Source organism: Sarcophilus harrisii, chromosome 1, assembly GCF_902635505.1.
Source record: "Sarcophilus harrisii chromosome 1, mSarHar1.11, whole genome shotgun sequence".
NCBI lineage: Eukaryota > Metazoa > Chordata > Mammalia > Dasyuromorphia > Dasyuridae > Sarcophilus > Sarcophilus harrisii.
In genome coordinates this window covers 47304256-47321927 of record NC_045426.1, presented here as the reverse complement: position 1 = coordinate 47321927, position 17672 = coordinate 47304256, and the positions used below count along the sequence as shown (strand labels likewise).

General features: G+C 33.8%; 1 protein-coding gene across 3 annotated transcripts in view; it reads right to left on the bottom strand.

The window, feature by feature from the left end:
- Positions 1-17672, bottom strand: part of GRM7 (glutamate metabotropic receptor 7) — a 1027380-nt gene that overhangs the window by 228043 nt on the left and 781665 nt on the right. For all 3 annotated transcript variants that reach the window (XM_031954369.1, XM_031954361.1, XM_031954377.1), the window contains exon 8: positions 2712-3647. In XM_031954369.1, coding sequence (XP_031810229.1) covers positions 2712-3647 — 936 coding nt within the window. The remainder of the gene's footprint in view (positions 1-2711; positions 3648-17672) is intronic.

Below are 17672 nucleotides of genomic sequence, written 5' to 3'. Positions count from 1 at the left end.
TCCAATCACTTAAAAGCTGACTACGAAATGAATTCTGACAATATCCCCATGAGAAAGAAATGATTATCTTTCGAGAGGGTGACCCTTCTTGCCTATTTCAGTGAAGGAAATGCTACAATAGAAACTGATGAAATATTGTTGTCAGTCTTGTTTTACATTATATTGACTTGTTTCTTTTGTGGTCAGAGCTCCTGGTAGAAAGAGACAGCATCTTTCCTGTTACCAGTGCTTCAGAGATTCCTCATTAAGCAGAAATGATGTGGAAACATGACTATAGGACAGAAGACTTGCTATTCGCAACCCTTCTCTTCAAGGCTACCCCTTACAAAGAGTGGTAATAAGAATCTGTCTCATCTTTTCTTCTCTGAGACATAGAAAATTTGCCACAGAAAGAAAAAGAAAACTGGTCTCCTGGACTTTTCCTGCCCTGTGTTCAGATGAAAATTGAGTTATCAAATTACATATAATGCACCCTGGAGTTTCTCATGGAAAGTAAAATGACACAATGGAATGAATACTAGATTTGGAATTCTATTAACTATGGGCAAGGCAGCTTCCTTCTATGTAAAATTATTATTGTAACATTAGTACTAGATATTTCACAGGATAGTTGTGAGATACCTTGTTGATAAGAAAGTACCAAGGATAAGTGAGATAATACAAATGTATTATTATACTAGATGATAGAAATGTTCAGATCTGAGTTGTACACTCTTGCAAAAAAAAAAAAAAAAAAAAAGCCTTTGGTACTATTTATTGGCCTACCAGCTTTGCCCCACCTATAATTATTCCTCTGTTCTGGGCTCTCTACCAGAGGTTCTATATGGGTATTTTAATGTTGCCAGAATATAAACATACTTCCTTTCTCTAAAAAAGTGGGAGATTTGAAAATTCTAGGAATAGATATTTTAATCAGATTTTTTTCATTGTGCTAGTGAAATGAATGCATAAAGGTTGCCAAAGATATTTGTGGTTTAATCAAAACCAATTTGATCATCTGAAAGAACAATTAGTTATTACCTAATTCACTACCTGATACTTTTTTTTCTTCAATAGAACATCTCATTTTAAAGCTTTTAACTGTCAAATCTAAATAAAACCGAATTGCAAATCTGTAGGATGATAGAGTAGCTAAATTCTTCCAGCTGTATTCTTTTCACTGCATCTGGCCATTTTCCATTATATAAAATATAAATCCCATAGTTTCATGTACATTATGTGCTGTTTTAATTGATTTCTTTTGAATCATATGCCTAATATTGGAGTATGTGGATTTGCATATAAGATTTCATTGTTCCCATTTGGCGACATGCTGCCTCTAATTGAACCAATCAACCATTTACAACATTATATTCCATATAGATAAACCTCTACAGAAATAATATGAAAAGTCTAAAATGATTGAAAATTTGTCTGTTGGAATAGGCCAACTATTTTTAGGTCTGATGGTGGTCATGATCCTCACATTACATTATCTGTAACCACCAAGATACTCAAAGCAATATTCCCAAACTTTTGTGCCAGTATGTCATCATGTGGATTCCATTACTAGTAATGCTAAAAGCTTTTCCATCTAGATGAGGCTAAAACTTCAAAACAAAAACAATCTTGAACATATTCCTTTATAAGATGAAATGTCAGAAGAACATCGATGCCCCTGAGGATCCCTTATGGGTCACAGACTAAAAGTTACTGAGTGGGGTGACATCTGTCAAAAGCCATTGGAATTGTTTTTGCCCTTCATATCCTTCAAGGGCTAATTAAAATAAAAGGATGAATTATATTTCATCTTTTTCTTATCTTTTTAAAGAGATATTTTGTAACAGAATAGTATTTATTTGATAAAACATATTCTTACATAAAGGAAGTTCAAGGAAAATCCATTTGAAAAAAAATATATTTATGAGAAGAAAAATATATTCCATTCTTCTCATCCCTTTCTGAACAGTTTTCTTTCTCTGATACACTTTGTATTTTTAATACTCATACTTCAATTAGGGAATGTAATGCATTGAAATGGAATGCAAGGTAGTTTCATAGACAATGAACGTATTATGGAATTGAAATCTACTGTGTTAGAACTATACTATGCTCTTTGAACACATATTTTATAGAAAGTTACTATGAGTTTTTTTGTGAGTAATATTCATTATCTGGAAACCATTTGCTGTCCTTGATGCTGAACTTAGTAACTGAAGACTCATGCAATATTCACTGCTTTTGACACATGCCAAGTTTGTTTTACAATCCAAATGATTTAGTTAAAACACATCTCTGCTTTCAGGGAGATATTCAACTGCCAAGTATTCTTATACAAATTGGGAATGGAACATAGGTTATTGGAAAGAATACCTTCCAAACTTATTAGGAATATTGGTCATGAAAATTTTGAAATGGCAAAGATTTAGGTTCACTGATTCCAAACCCCGGTTTTATGTATGAGGAAACTGAGATAAGTGAAGTGATTTGCCTAAAGTAATATAAATAATAACTCTCATAACAAGAAAACAAGGATCCTAATTCCCAGTTGTCTTCTTTCTATTATGTATTAGGACATTATTGTGGATAAAGTGCTTGCCATTCATTTTAATGCTATTTCCAATTTAGACATCTCATCTAATTACAATTTACTTTGGGGAAAAAATATCATGGCATCCATTGGAAACACAATACATTGACAAATTATCATATTGATGTATATTTTCTCTTACCTTTTCAGCTGACTGAGCAGTGCCAAAAAATATTGGAATGAAGGCAAGCCATACTATACAGGTTGTATACATAGTGAATCCAATGGGTTTGGCTTCATTAAAATTCTCTGGGACACCCCGAGTCTTGATGGCATAGACAGTGCATGTAACCATGAGTAGGATGCTATACCCCAAAGAACAAATTATCTGTAGATCTGTAATGTCACATTTGAGTACTCCTCTGGCTTGATCAGGGTTTATCGTCTTATGTTCATCGTAATCTATAATAATATTAGGGGGGTCAACTCCAAACCAAATGAAAACACCCAGAAGTTGGACAGATATTAAACTGGAAGTGATGGCCAGTTGTGATGTTGGGCTTATTAGCCTTGGGGCTGTCACTGATTTCTTGCCTTGCTCAAATATACGATATATGCGGTTTGTTTTAGTCAAGAGAGCAGCATAGCTTATACACATGCCCAAGCCCAGGAATACTCGCCGGAATGAGCACACAGCCACATCAGGTTTGGCGATCATTAGGAAGGTGATGATGTAGCAAAGAAAGATTCCTGTCAGCAGGACATAGCTGAGCTCTCTTCCTGAGGCCCTGACAATTGGAGTGTCATTGTAACGAATAAAGGTAGCCATTACAAAAATTGTGGCAATAATCCCAAGCATTGCCAAGAAAACAGGAATAACGGCCCAAGGTGAGTGCCATTCGAGTTTCACAATGGGGATATCCTGGCAGCCAGTTCGGTTCTCATTTGGTCGCTTATCATATGGACAGTGTTGACAAGTCATCTCATCAGATTGGTACTGATATCCATCACACGGCTCACAGGTCCAACAGCAAGGCGTTCCCTTCTGGGTCTTTTTCCTTTGGCCAGGTTTACAAGGTAAAGTGCACACTGATGATGGGATTTCTCGTACTCCTTTGCCCCATTGCATATCATCTATCTATAGCACACACACACACACACACAAAAAAAAAAATAGAAAACAGAAACAAGTAGATTATATTTATGTTGTTTAATAGACATTGCAAGAAATATAGGAAATAAAGGAAAACTGCATGAAAAAAAGGAAAAATTTAAAAATGAACAAAACAATGTTCATGTAGCAACATGGGTTAAGTTTTTGATGTGTCAAAAATTTTGCAATTGTCATTTTGGGAAAAATGAATACATGCTAATAATGGTCTCTTACAACATCCTGTCAGCATGACTGTGATTGCTAATTTACTATAACAAATTATAATAAATAATAATTAATTCCAATATTCATCCCCAGGGACAAATAAGATTCATTACTGAAATCCATTAGTAGCTGGAGGTCATTACTTGGGAACTTGGGAACAATATGTCCTGAAAGCCTTTAAAGGAAAATTGGGTCCATCTTTTTGGAATATAAAACAAGAGGTACAAGGTGGCACAAAAATCTTGAGAGTTTAAGAGGAAACATTACTTTTATTGATGGAAAACATTATAAAAATTAAGAGCATGAATAAAGTTATGAAATATAGATACAAATCCAAGTCTTATATGTAACTAGATTGATATTTCTCATACAATTGTTGCTATATTTTCTTTATTATTAAACTATTTAATAGTGTGCAACAGGTGATTAATGGGTCCTGGAATGATGTTCTCTCTTGCTACTGACTCAGCTACATATTGCTGGTCTATTGATATGAAAATTAGTCACATCTACTAGTTGTACTGATTATATAAAATAATTATGGGGGACTATCTTTCACCTTTCTTATTTTTCACTGGGTTGTTTTGAAAAACTTTTAGATCTGGACATTATATAATATGTAGTTGATCTAGGAACAGTGGAAGATACCATACCAGGAAAACCATCCTAGAAATTGGTGAAGGAGTTTAATCAGCCTATGAATTATACAAGTATATGTCCAAGATACAGTGGTTCACCAGTAATGAGGTTATTCAGTAAGGAACCCTTACTGAAACTTGGAACACTTGTTGCACACTATTTAATCATTAAAAAAAAAAAAAAGCACACTTTGTGGTAAGAACAAAAATATTGATTTTGGTATTCAACAGAGACAGCACAAGTTGAACAAAGCCAGGAAGCTTAAATATTGTCTGTGTGTGTTGTGTAAGTGAAGCATGTATGTTATGGGCCAGAACTCTGAACTTGAAACCAAGGATTCTTACAAGGTTGTAAGTCAGTGGAATTGATAGAGACAATAGTTATCTAATTTAGCATGGTTCAGTATGATTGATTTAATCCTACAAGGAGATGTTATGGGCCAGAACTTGAAACAAGGTATTAAGTGGAATTGAGGAGACAATGGTTAAATCTGGTTTAGCATTGATTTAATCCTACAACAAATAATGGTCTCCTAGTGATATAATGATTGGTTTATACTCAGTATGGGTCATATAAACTAGGAGCCTCAGCCAGGATTCAGTTGGGGAGATTCAGAAGCCAGAAAAGGCAGGTGGGAGCTCAAGCTCTTTGAACCAAGGACAAGGATAAGCCTCCAGAAAAACTAACCGGGCTCCAGGAAAGGAGACAAGACTTGGAAAAAGACAATAAAGGATTTGGACTTTAATCCCTGGCTGCACTTGCGGTGGTTACTGAACTGAAAGGAAGGCTGCTCCCAGAGACCCCAAGAAAACTTCAACAGAAAATATTACATTTTAGAGAGAACACTACACATATGCACCTTTCCCTCAGAGACAATTGCTCCATGTTTTCTATTATTCTTATATTTACTTCCTTTGATGACTACTCAACCCTTTATGACTAGATTTTGCACCAATTTCCATTTCTGCCCCTCCCCCCCATCTACTGCTTTTCCACAGAAGAAAACATTCTTGATTGTGGCTCTAATATTCCGTCAGCTTATTGAGGAGAATGAGAATACACCCTCCCCAAACTGGATTTCTTGTTGTTTTAGTTTATCTGGGGTTTAATTAACAATTAGGTAATTTGCTATCTCATAGCTACAAAACAATCTAAGAATGATCAAAACAAAAGATTATACTAAAATGTTATCATCTCATCCCTATTGTTGTTCAGTCACTTCAGTCATCTCTGACTATTTGTGACCCTATTGGGGGTTTTATTAACAAAGATATTGGAGTTGTTTGCCATTTCCTTTTCCAGCTCATTTTACAGAAGAGAAAACTGAGGCAAATAGGGTAAAGTGACTTGCCCTAGAGTGACATAACTAGTGAGTATGAGTCAGATTTGAACTCAGCAGATGAGTCTTCTTGACTCTAGGCCTGGTGCTCTATTCATTGGATCACCTACCTTTCCCATTAATATTTCAATATTGTCACCTTCATCTTACTCTATTAAAGTTTTCATGTGCAAGAGGATTGTCTTCTTACTCCTTTCTTTATTCAAATATCATTTCAGGTTGAAACTTTAGGCAATTGTTGAAAACGGTGAGAGTGGGAACATGGCAGGGACACACCACTGTGATTTGGAATGTAAGTAACACACATATACCTGCACACACATACACACACTGAAGTTGTGGTTTTATTTATTTTATTTTGTTTTTAGGAAACTCTCACTGAGGAATTTCTTGGATAGCTACAGATCTATATCTTTTCTGAAACTTAGTTTTAGAGAGTTCTAGGATTGGTGAGAGATCCAAGTGACTTGCCTAGGGTCATAATAGTCAGTATGGGTTATAAGAAGAACTTGAACCCTGAACGTGTTGATTGCAAGCCAGGCTTTTCATGAACTATGTCATGTATCCTTATAATAATAACCACAAAGAGAAATAGCCTCTCATGAGTTTCTAATTTACACTTGAACCTGATCCCTAACAAGCTTTTGAATATGAACACATAAAACTTGTGTCAGAATTAATTACACAGATGAAAGAATTTTATTCTACACATTATTATTTGTAAGATATTAAGTCACTGACAATAGTTCTAAATTCAAAATGTTAAAAAATTAAGGAACAATGGCTGTGCTATATTATGAATATAAGATAGTTAAACCTAAGACAAAAAAATAGTAAGGTATTATTAATCCAATTTTTTTCAAAGGTCAAATAAAAATCTCATTTACATGTACCATAAAAGAACAAAAGAAAAAAATATATACAAAAAATCATCACTTAAGAGAAAATTCTTTTCAGCAGTAGTGAAAAATGATATGTCAGATGATTAAACTTGATCTATGGGAATAAATGTAGAGCTCACCCAAATATAAAAACAAATTAACATTACACATAATATTTTACAACCAATTTTGAATGTTGCCAGCTCACTATTTTCTCTCTGAGAAAATAAAAGGCCTTGCTTTTCAGATCACCCTTTTTTTCCCTTTTCAACTTATCAAAGTAGATGAGAAAGCTGCATTCACAAACATTATATTGAATGATTACTTAATTTGTTTTCAATTTTCATTTAAAGCAGATCTTCACTCAATTTAATTGTATATATTAAAATCATAAAGCTACCCTATGCTCCAAAATGTACACAAAATAATCTATTTTCTCTGCCAGAAATACAAATTTATTTGTATATAGGCTATATAAACATACCCAAACACATATACTCCTGAGGAGATAAAAATGTGAGCCATGTAAAATATTTTCAATCCCTTTTTATTATTGGAATTTAAAGCTGACTTGTGTAATTATGCTTTGTATCTGAATAGGAGAAGCATTGAGAGTAGCTCATAGAGAGCCAGCATTACAGCCAAGAAGTTCTGGGTACAAGTCTTGTCTCTAACATATTCTCTACCTGTGTAAATCTATGTAAGACACTTAAACTGTCTATGCTCTTGATAATTCTCTATGAATACAATTTGCAGAAAAGATATTAATCATTGATGGGTGTTTCCTTTTCTGGGAGCTCCCAAAGGCAGGAAAATCATAGGTCCAGCCCTAGCCCTACATGCATCTCTAAGTGCTTCTTTGATGCTTCAATGAATTGCGAGTTATTTCATTGTGGAACCTCATTCCTCAAGTACAGATCATAACCCACATGTACCTTTTCATCTTGGGCTTTTTACCCAAGTTTTTCTGTAAATCCTCTATAATTGATCTGCTCAATGCACTGGAGATTTTCCTCTGGTTCCTTTAATAGGCAACCACTGAACAGTTTTAAACAGGTAAATGACATGGATTAGATCAGTGCAGGAGTAAGATTAGTTTGTCATTATATGAAGGATAGATTGGACAGGGAAGAAAATGGATGCAGAGAAACAAATCAAAAGGCCAGTATAATCATCCAGTAGAGGCTATGCTGCATTCCAAAATGTTGGCAAATGGACTTAAGCAAATGATCTAAAATAGTGAAGGGCAATATACACACAGAACAACTTTGGATCTATATGCAGGAAATTGGTCAGCTGCCCAAAGGACATTCCCTAGGCTTAGAGAATTACTTATGAATATATACAGTTATCTTTAGTGTCAACTCACCTTCAGAAGTTTCTGCAGCAAAGATTTTTAACCTGGAATTTTTAAACTTATGTTTTAAATGTTTGGAAAACTGTATTTCAATATAATTAGTATCATGTGCAATATCACATTTTTATATTACACATTTAAAAACACTATAAGAAAGGATTAAAGAGAGCGCCAAAGGAAACCACACACACACACACACACACACACACACATATACACATGTTAAGAACTTTGGTCTATGGTAATACCAAGTTTATTTCTTTTCATTTACATTAAGCAAAGTAAACAGACATAGTCTATAAGGTGTTTAGCCACTGAAGCAAGATGATTCATTCAGTAATCTTTATTTTTTAAAATGAAGAAAAATTAGTTCAAATTAGAATTTTTCTCATGAATTCTTTTTATTTCAAGTCAGAATGAATTGTGTTAATAAACTTAATAGCCCTTCAACAATTCTTTAAATTTGACCATTACATATGTGGCTATTTTCAGTGAGGCACACTTAGCTACAAATGGACAGTGATTGCTATTGAGGAGAGATAGCAGAACTCAAGTTGATAAAGAAGTGAAAGGGAATTCTAAAGTTTTCCTTTCTGGTTTTAATCATGTTTTTCTTCTCACCTACAATCCTAATCAAATACCACTTTGTAAATTCTTTGTTTTAAGCTTTATAATTCATGAGGTTAAGTGGAAAAAGAAAGAATAGAAATTTGGAATGGAGGGAGAGAATTGCAGAGTAGTTGGCATGTGTATGTATTTGTGTTTGTGAATCTATAGCCATAATAACTCCCCCAAACTGTAGGTCTACATGGCCAAATGCTTACTAGATTTCCATATGGCTATTTAGCAGTTAAAACTCAACAAGTCCTGAAAAAGAGAGTTGCTTTAAATATTTTAGAAGATTTAGATTCTTTTCCTTCCCCACCCCCCAAATCATCTTTGAAAACATATCTTGTAGTGGTATTGCTGGGTCAAAGGATACAGATAAAATTCAGCTTATCATATCAAAAACTAAACCAAAACAACAACAAACTAAACCTGTTGTTTAGAGGTCCATATAAGGAGAAGTATGGAATTAAATGGTATTTATGAAAGTATATATTAAGTAATAAGGATGAAGATGTCACTGGAACGGCGGAGAGAAGTCAGCTGTATGAGACTCCATCATTTTTAACTTGTGGGAGCATTAATCGATTTGGCTGTTTTAGCTACCTAAATAGCCACATTGGAAGAAGCTCCCAACAGAGTTCCCAAAATTGTTGCTTATTCTAACCATATAAATACAGCCTTCATCTCCACAAAAAATTGAGAATGATTCTAGTTAGTCATCCCTATGTGACTACAATAAACTTCATCACTAACTATACATTCTTTGATTTATTACATGTTTTTAAATGGCTCTTCTATACAAGGCTTTGTTCTAAGTGCTTTCAGAGTTATAATAATCTAAAGCCTAATACAATCATTATGTTATACTATTATTTTACCATTCTTATTCACTATTTAAGTCTAGTTGAAAGTGGATCACAGAAGGAAGAGTTCACCACTGACCTGAAAAAAAAAATCTACTAGAGTGTGCCATGGTATACATGAGCAACTGGAATGGAATGGAATAAATGTGTTAAATGTCTACTATGTCGCTCATACTATATTAAGCACATTATAAATATCTCATTTGATCTCACAACAACTATGTAAAGCAGGTGCTGTTATTATCCCCATTTTATGTTTGAGAAAATCACAGCAGATAGAAATTAAGTGATTTGTCCAAGATCATAGTGTTGATCTTAACTTAAGAGTGTTAAGTGTTGAATTCAGGTCTTCCTGAATTCACTAGTTTCTCGTATGAGTCTAGCCACTAGTTTCTATTCACTGGGTCACCTTGCTGCCTAAATGTGAATGACTGATTGATTGATCAAATGAATTAAGAATTTTCCATGTCCAAAGTCTTTGCTAAGTCCTAGGAATGAAAATAGAAAAGGAAGAGAGTTTCTACTTTCAAGAGGCTCAAATTCCAATAACAGGTTATAATACAAAGGTTTCAACTGCAAATTAGATAGTAAAATTCCATATTTTTCAGGGTATAGTAATAAAGCAGATGGTAAAGCATCTTTAACCTCACTTTCACTAATAAAACCACATCAGTTTCCAATGCTGTGCCATTTGTCAATGCTGTGGTCTTCCATGACAAGTCCATTTATGAACAGCTTAGTAGTTGTGGTTGATGAGAATGCTGGGCAACCATACATGAAGAGGACAGTATCAAATTATATTTCCACAAGGAATGTTTTGTAAAACAATAGCTATTTATGCCAGGCTGGATCAGGACTTATGATCTGATTAAGGTTTGGAGTTTAAGATGGGAGGCTGATTATTTTCACTCTTACTCTCAGATTCTTAGGCTGTCCCTTCCATCCTTTGATGGAAAGTGGTAATAGAGGGAATTTAACTGGTATTTGCAACTTCCTATTTCTTCCCTAAAATGTTTATGTAGACAGTACCAATTCTCTTCTCATACTTCTTTTTACCATCATTTTACATATCAGTATCTCACAAATTCTTCTTTAGGGATTTTCTCTGAAATGTTTCATTGGGTTATTTATTTATTGATAATAGAGTTGTTTTTTTGTTTTTTTGTTTGTTTTTGTTTTTAATTGTTGTCGAATTGTCTTTGTTGTGTCCAACAATCTGGGACTCCATTTGGGGTTTTCTTGCCAAAGATACTAGAGTGATTTGGCATTTTCTCCCCTGCCTCCTTTAATAAGTGGTAAACTAAGATCAAAACATAGTTTTATCTTTTTTGTTTGTTTTTTATTCCTTGTGTTTTTTCCCTTTTGATCTGATTTTGTTTGTACAACATGACAAATTTGAAAATACGTTTCAAAGGATTGCCTATGCATTTAGAGTTAGATCAGATTGCTTGCTGTCTTGGGAAGAAGAGAGGTAAAAGAGGGAGGGAGAAAAAATTGGAACACACAGTTTTACAAAAATGAATGTTAAAAACTATCTTTATATATATTTCAAAAATAAAATACTATTGAAAATAATAATCATAATCATAAAGGATTCCTTGAACCACATGCCAATTGTATGTTCCAGTTCAGGAAAAAGGCTTCTTTAGGTAATAGCTATATGCTTATTTAAATGTTATAGGAAACGCCTGACAAAAATAGACAACATCTATATTTTGCTTTATGAGTCTGTAGAACATTATATACATTGTTTTATATGACTCTCACAAGTCTCAAATGAGATGAGTGACAAAGTAATAGTTTCTCCATTTTACAGATGAGGAAAGTAAAGCTGAGAGGGGAAGGAAAAGTGATTTGTCCAATATTACATTGTCATTTTCATCTTTAGTCTAGGGTTCTTTTTGTTATGTTAATTATCCTGACAAGGTTAGAACTCTTCTTCTACCCAATTCTTTACTTCTATTTTCTTTATTTTTTAAAAATATTTTTCTATATGTATATATGACATATAACATAACATGTTTATATATATATATATATATATATATGTATATACACACACACACACACACACACACATATATATACATTTAAAGAACATAAATTTGTAATGGGGAAGACAAGGGAGACATTCCTTTGATTTTGGAAGTACTTTTCCTAGTGTTCTGAGGACATACTGATCCACAACTGACTGCTTTTCCTCAGAAGGACTTATTTCTATTCTCTATTTTCTGAAAAGTAGGAAAGGCATGCTTGGAACAAAGGAAGATTAGAATATGGTTTCAAGAAAGATGCTTTAGAATTCTAAGGAAAGAAGTGAACAGTCAGTCTATAAGATCAGATCCATTTTGCTGTTTGAAATAAGCTTATACCATGTAAGCTAGGGATTGGGCTCTTTGGACATTAAACCAAACACAACAAAGATTCATTGCAATTGAACACATCAGTTTTCCCATATACAGATCTGTTCCTTCTCATACTCATGTATTCCTGGATATTTTCTACATGCAAGACAATTTTGCCTCTCAGAGGAAATCTCCATTTGTTATATCCTATTAGCATATTTCCTAGTTTACATAGTAAACCAAATTGGCTGCTATTTTTATGGTACATTTCTTTTTAATATTATTTTTACTTATTATAGCTTTAATAGAATGAGCTCATTTAATAATGCGTTCTCATTAAAATGCCATTTGTTCATTAGAATGTATTTATCTTCTATAATTTATGGACAGAGCTTTTAGGAAAAAAAACAAAAACAAAACATGCTGGAACAATTTGAAATTTCAGGGTAAGTAAAAGGACTTTATTTGGGCTATGTTGGACCCAAAGCTAGCAACATCTTGTCTGAGAAACACCACAGAATTCCAAAGTTGCTTTAAATTTTTACACATTTAATAGACAACATGATTATACTATGAAGAGAATTCTATATGATTATGAAACTTCATTAAATTTGGTTCTGCTAATTCCATATTTTTATTAGTATGAGGAATTTATAATTCATGTGGATGGAATATAAATAATTGTGTAAAGAGGAAAATCAGTACAGCTTTTCCCATATTGTCTAGATCAAAATTGTTTGTCAGTAATATCACTATATCATAACCAATACCCACTATCATTTCATGAAACCCTATTGTTTTAGAGACATATACTGGATGATTTAGTGTGATCCAAACTAAGACTTAAAGCCCAGTGGCATTAATTCCCCTAAGTATCAATCCATTTACCAGCACCACATTGCTTCCTGCTATGTGTATAACTATTTTCCCTATGGAGATAACTGCCCCCTTTAATGTTCTTTCATCTAACATTTTGTTTTCATAGAACCAAAGAAATGAGTCTGTACAATCAAGAAAATCCTCAAATAATTTAAGATGTAAAGAGAACAGATTAACATCTATAAGAGAACATGTTCCTTCTCTGAAATATTCAGGGACTAGAATTCTAAGATGATAATGATCTATTGGTGGTTTGGGGGTATAATAAAATGTTAAAAAGGCAGGTTTTTGCTTTGGCTTAACGGTTTGGTCCATACTGAATCTGGGGGACATTAGGTACAAATAGGATGGACTAAAGGTGTAGTAACTCATATTTAGGATAGTATTTTAAGTTTTATATAATTCATTATAATCTTGTAGGATAGGTGTTACTAATATTACCAACCCCATTTTACAGATGAGGAAGATAAGACTTAAGGAGCTAAAATCGCTTGTGCTCTTACAACTAGTAAATGTTGGAGACAGTATTTGAAACTCGTGGTCTTAAATCTGAATCTAGCATTAATTCAGATTGCCTTTTCTTTGAAGTTAAAAAAAAATAAACAGCTTATTAATATCAATACAATTGGAAAACAGTTTTAGTGCAAAGATTTTTAATTAGAGAAGTTGGGTGGGGTGGAAACTAAGATTGATAAAAACCAAGTAAGTGTTTTAATTTTAGTAGGTTCCATCATTTTGTCACTAAATATGAAGTATCCTAGAAGATACTTCCTATCCCATAGGTGGGGAAATAAAGAAGAAACTGAGAATTCCTGATTTCAGGGAGACCATATTGTCCCCAGCAATCCTCCATACCTGGAATATACTCACTTTTCTGCTTTGGCTACTGACCTCCCTGACTTCCTTTAATTTGCCATTAAAATCCCACTTTCTAAGGGAACCCTTCCCCCAATGCTTTTTAATTTCAGTGCTTTCCCTCTGCTAATTATTTTCTTTTTATCCTGTCTATAGCTTTTTATATATAGTTTTGTTTTTTTTTTTTTTTGCATGTTGTCTCCACCTTTAGGCTTCAAATTCCTTGAGCACAAAGACTATCATTTGTCTCTTTTTGCATTCCCAGCCTTTAGCACAGTGACTGACAAATGATACATACTTATTAAATACTGACTAATATCTATCTTCAAGAGTATATAGAATATACTTGATAGAATAAATATAAAATAAATGTAAAATGATTTATGAAAGTATTAGGAATTTGTGATATAAGGAAGGGTTTAATTAGTCTAGAGAGTAATAGGTGAGCTTTGTATTAAAGGAAATTGGAGTTTCTATTCATTTCCCTAAAGATATGTTTAGTCAAGGTCTTAAAAAAAAGTCCTAGCTTCAATTACTCTGTCCAATACAATTATATTTCTTTACAAGTATTTTTTTTTAATTACAGTTAATCATATATTCATTTTGATCTTTCCTTGATTAGACAATGAATACAGTTTGACTGTGATTAAAATGTTTTAAAAAATCAAAATCCACAATCACTACTATGCACATTTTTTTTCCTGATTATTCCATTTAACTGCAATCATACAATGTTCTTATGACTACCCATGGCTAGCAAAGACAGACCATGGGTAAAAGAAAAAGGGCCAAACTTCATTCTAAGAACAGCTTCCTGTTCTTATCATTCTAGTTCTTGGAACAAATGTTCTTAAACTGCATGTTATAATACCACATGGAGTCATGTAACTGAATGTGAAAGTCATGAAATTATGATTTATTATCAGTAAATGTTAGATTTGTATACCTATTTTATGTACCTATTTACCCAGGGTCACATAAAAATTTCTTTGGTAAAAAGAAGTCACAAATAGGAAAAAGTTTAAGAAGTCCACCTTAGAAGAGCTGCTGGGGAAGCTGGATGACTCAGTGGATAGAGAACCAATCCTGGAATCAGGAGGACCTGAGTAGAAATTCAGCCTCAAATACTTGACCTTACTGGCTGTGTGACCTTGGGAAAGTCACTTGACCCCAATTGCCTATTGAGGAGGAGGAGAAAGAGGAGAAACACTGCTCAATAGAATGAAGATAAGTCTTCTGGTGCTACCTACTGAACATCTGGAATGAATGTCATTAATAATGATACCTAAGAATGAGCATAATAAGACAAATGAGACCCATCTATATTGTGTGCTATGATGGATCAAGCACTGTATGGACAGATGGATCCTAGTATGGGGTAACAAACCAGTTCGTTTTATAGAAAGAGCTAGAATGCTGAGAATTATGATAATGATCAACAAAGTTGCTTGACAGGTGGTTCCAAGAAATCAGAAATGCATTCTTTACAACTACAATCTTACCACAGACCCGGGCCTGTCTCGAACTAATTGGGATCAAAGTTCTGGCAAAGTCAAATGGAGAACAAGCATCCTTAAGAGAATAATTGTACATTAACCACCTCATTGCATAGGAAGAGTTTTCTGCCTTCTTTGAATATGGGATGCATGGCAAGAGAGGGAGAACATATCTAGCTCACCTGTGGAGAAAGTGAAGAGGGAAATACTGCATAATACTGATGGATCAAAAATGACTGACACATGGGGGACACATGGGAGGGACTCGCTTAATAAAAACATACTCTTGCTTCTGTACTGGGCATTCTTCCACTATAAGGACCATCCACTTCCTGAAGGACAGTAATAAACATTCCTCTTACTCAGGAGACTTTTTGTGATTTGGGGGGTCTCTGACCCTTCATCGATTTATAACTGTCTTTTCTGATGTTGTATCATTCAGCTCCTGAGTCATTCATAAGTACCCATAGAACAACAGAAACAATCAGCAACAATGTGTCTCATTACTTTCCCACAATATCGAATTGCTTTGGAGAAGAAAGACCTATGGTATTTGACCTCAGGTGAGTTCATAAGATAAGTATAAGGTCATTGTTTTCAGGTTTAAACACAGGCTTTGATTCTGTGACTAGTTTAGGCGTTTCAAAGAATACTGATATCTTAAGAGTCCCAAGGTTCTTAACCTGGAGTTCTGTGAAATTATTTTTAAAAATTTATTTTGCTATTTCAATGTAATTAGTTACTTTGGAAATTTGTCTCTTTAACAACATTATTATAAAAAGGGATAGGCAGGCTTCAACAGAGTGATGTCCAAAGGGTCTATGAGACAAAAAAAAAGTTTAAAACACCTGTTTTCATTCAACTTCATAAGAAGCTGAAAGGAAAAAGAGCAAAGTGATTATATAGGTAGGATTAGAAGCCAAACTATATCTAGGACTTTTTTTCTACCATACCTTCTTGCTTCTAGGCAAGCACCAAATAAATAGCTTTTATGAAAACAGAAGTCATAGAATTCTAGACTATCATATCTTGAAAGTATTTCAAAGAATTTGGAGTCCAACTTTCTCACTTTAAGGAAAGCACTTAAGAAATACTTGTTGATTTTACTTGGCTTAGAAGTGAGCAAACCTCTCCCAAAAAATCAAATAAAACTCCTCTGTTTGACATTTAAAACATTTGCAACCTGGCTCCAACTCACCTTTGCTGGCTTATTATTCCCTATCTTCACATAGTCTTGTTGTTTGGCCCTATGACCATTTGGTTGATGCTCACACATGAAAATTTATTTCTTATCTTACTGTCTTCATACAGACTATCTGTCCCCAGTGTCCAAAATGGATCTCCTCTTCAACCCTGATTCTTAAAATCTCTATTTTTTCTCCATGGCTCAACTCAAGGGAAATTTTCCCTTAATCTTTTGGCACTAGCGCATTTTCTTCTTCCAAAAAAAAAATCATCTATTTTTAAATTTACATATAGTTCATACATACTTAGATGTATATATGTTATCTACCTGATGCAAAATAACATCCTTAAGGATCATACTATTTTATTTCTTAGTTTCATCAATCCCTAGCATAAAGTAGAATCTTAATAAATAAATGTTTTCTGATTGTCTTATTAATTGAGGTCCAGAATATAGAAAGGAACTGGCAATACCGCTAACCTTGGGGGAAGAAAAATGCTTTCCACTAAAGTTTAAAAAAAGATAGGAACAGAAAGAATTCAAAATACAGCATAATCATGTTAAAAATCAGAGAAAACATTCAGGGTCATTAAGTGCAAGGACTGGTTAGTTCATTCCTGGAGAGCAGACTGCCTTCATTTACTTAGAAAGTTCCATAAATGAAAAGGTAAGCAATGCCCTTGAGCACTCCTTATGTGGAGCTTCCAATATCTACTTTGATTTTTAATACCACACACTATAAAGGCAAGAGCCATATGATTCCCAGTATCATCACCACTAAATCTGCTCCTATACCATCTTAGCCATTCATCTTGCTTTCCACACTTGAGACAGCTTGCAAATTGCTTTACACCCACTCACCTGGGGTGAGTCACGATTTATGCCAGGTGAGTGACAGAGAATAAAGAAATTTGGTTATTAACTGGGAACAGTGTGCATGTGTGTGTGTGTGTGTGTGTGTGTGTGTGTGTGTGTGTGTGTGTTCCAGGAAGTTTGTTTCTTCTCTTTACTGGACAGGATGAAAAAAAAAATTTTTTTGTTAACCGATTTGGTTAGAATGGAAAAGGGCATAATATATTTCCAATGACACTTGGTCTGTGATCTTTTTTATTTAACTAGCCCTTTTTTCCTGGCAATTCTTTCATTGTCAAAAGAAATGAAAGGAAAACTTCCATGTTAATGCTTAATATTCTCAAACAAAATATAGCTCACATCTTGCCTTGGACACATGGATTTCAAGATCCTGTCTAAATCGATGGATATGACCAAGTTTTAGTTTCATCTTCTATAAAATAATAGATTCTATATTAGAGAGTTGTTAGGATTAAATGAGCTG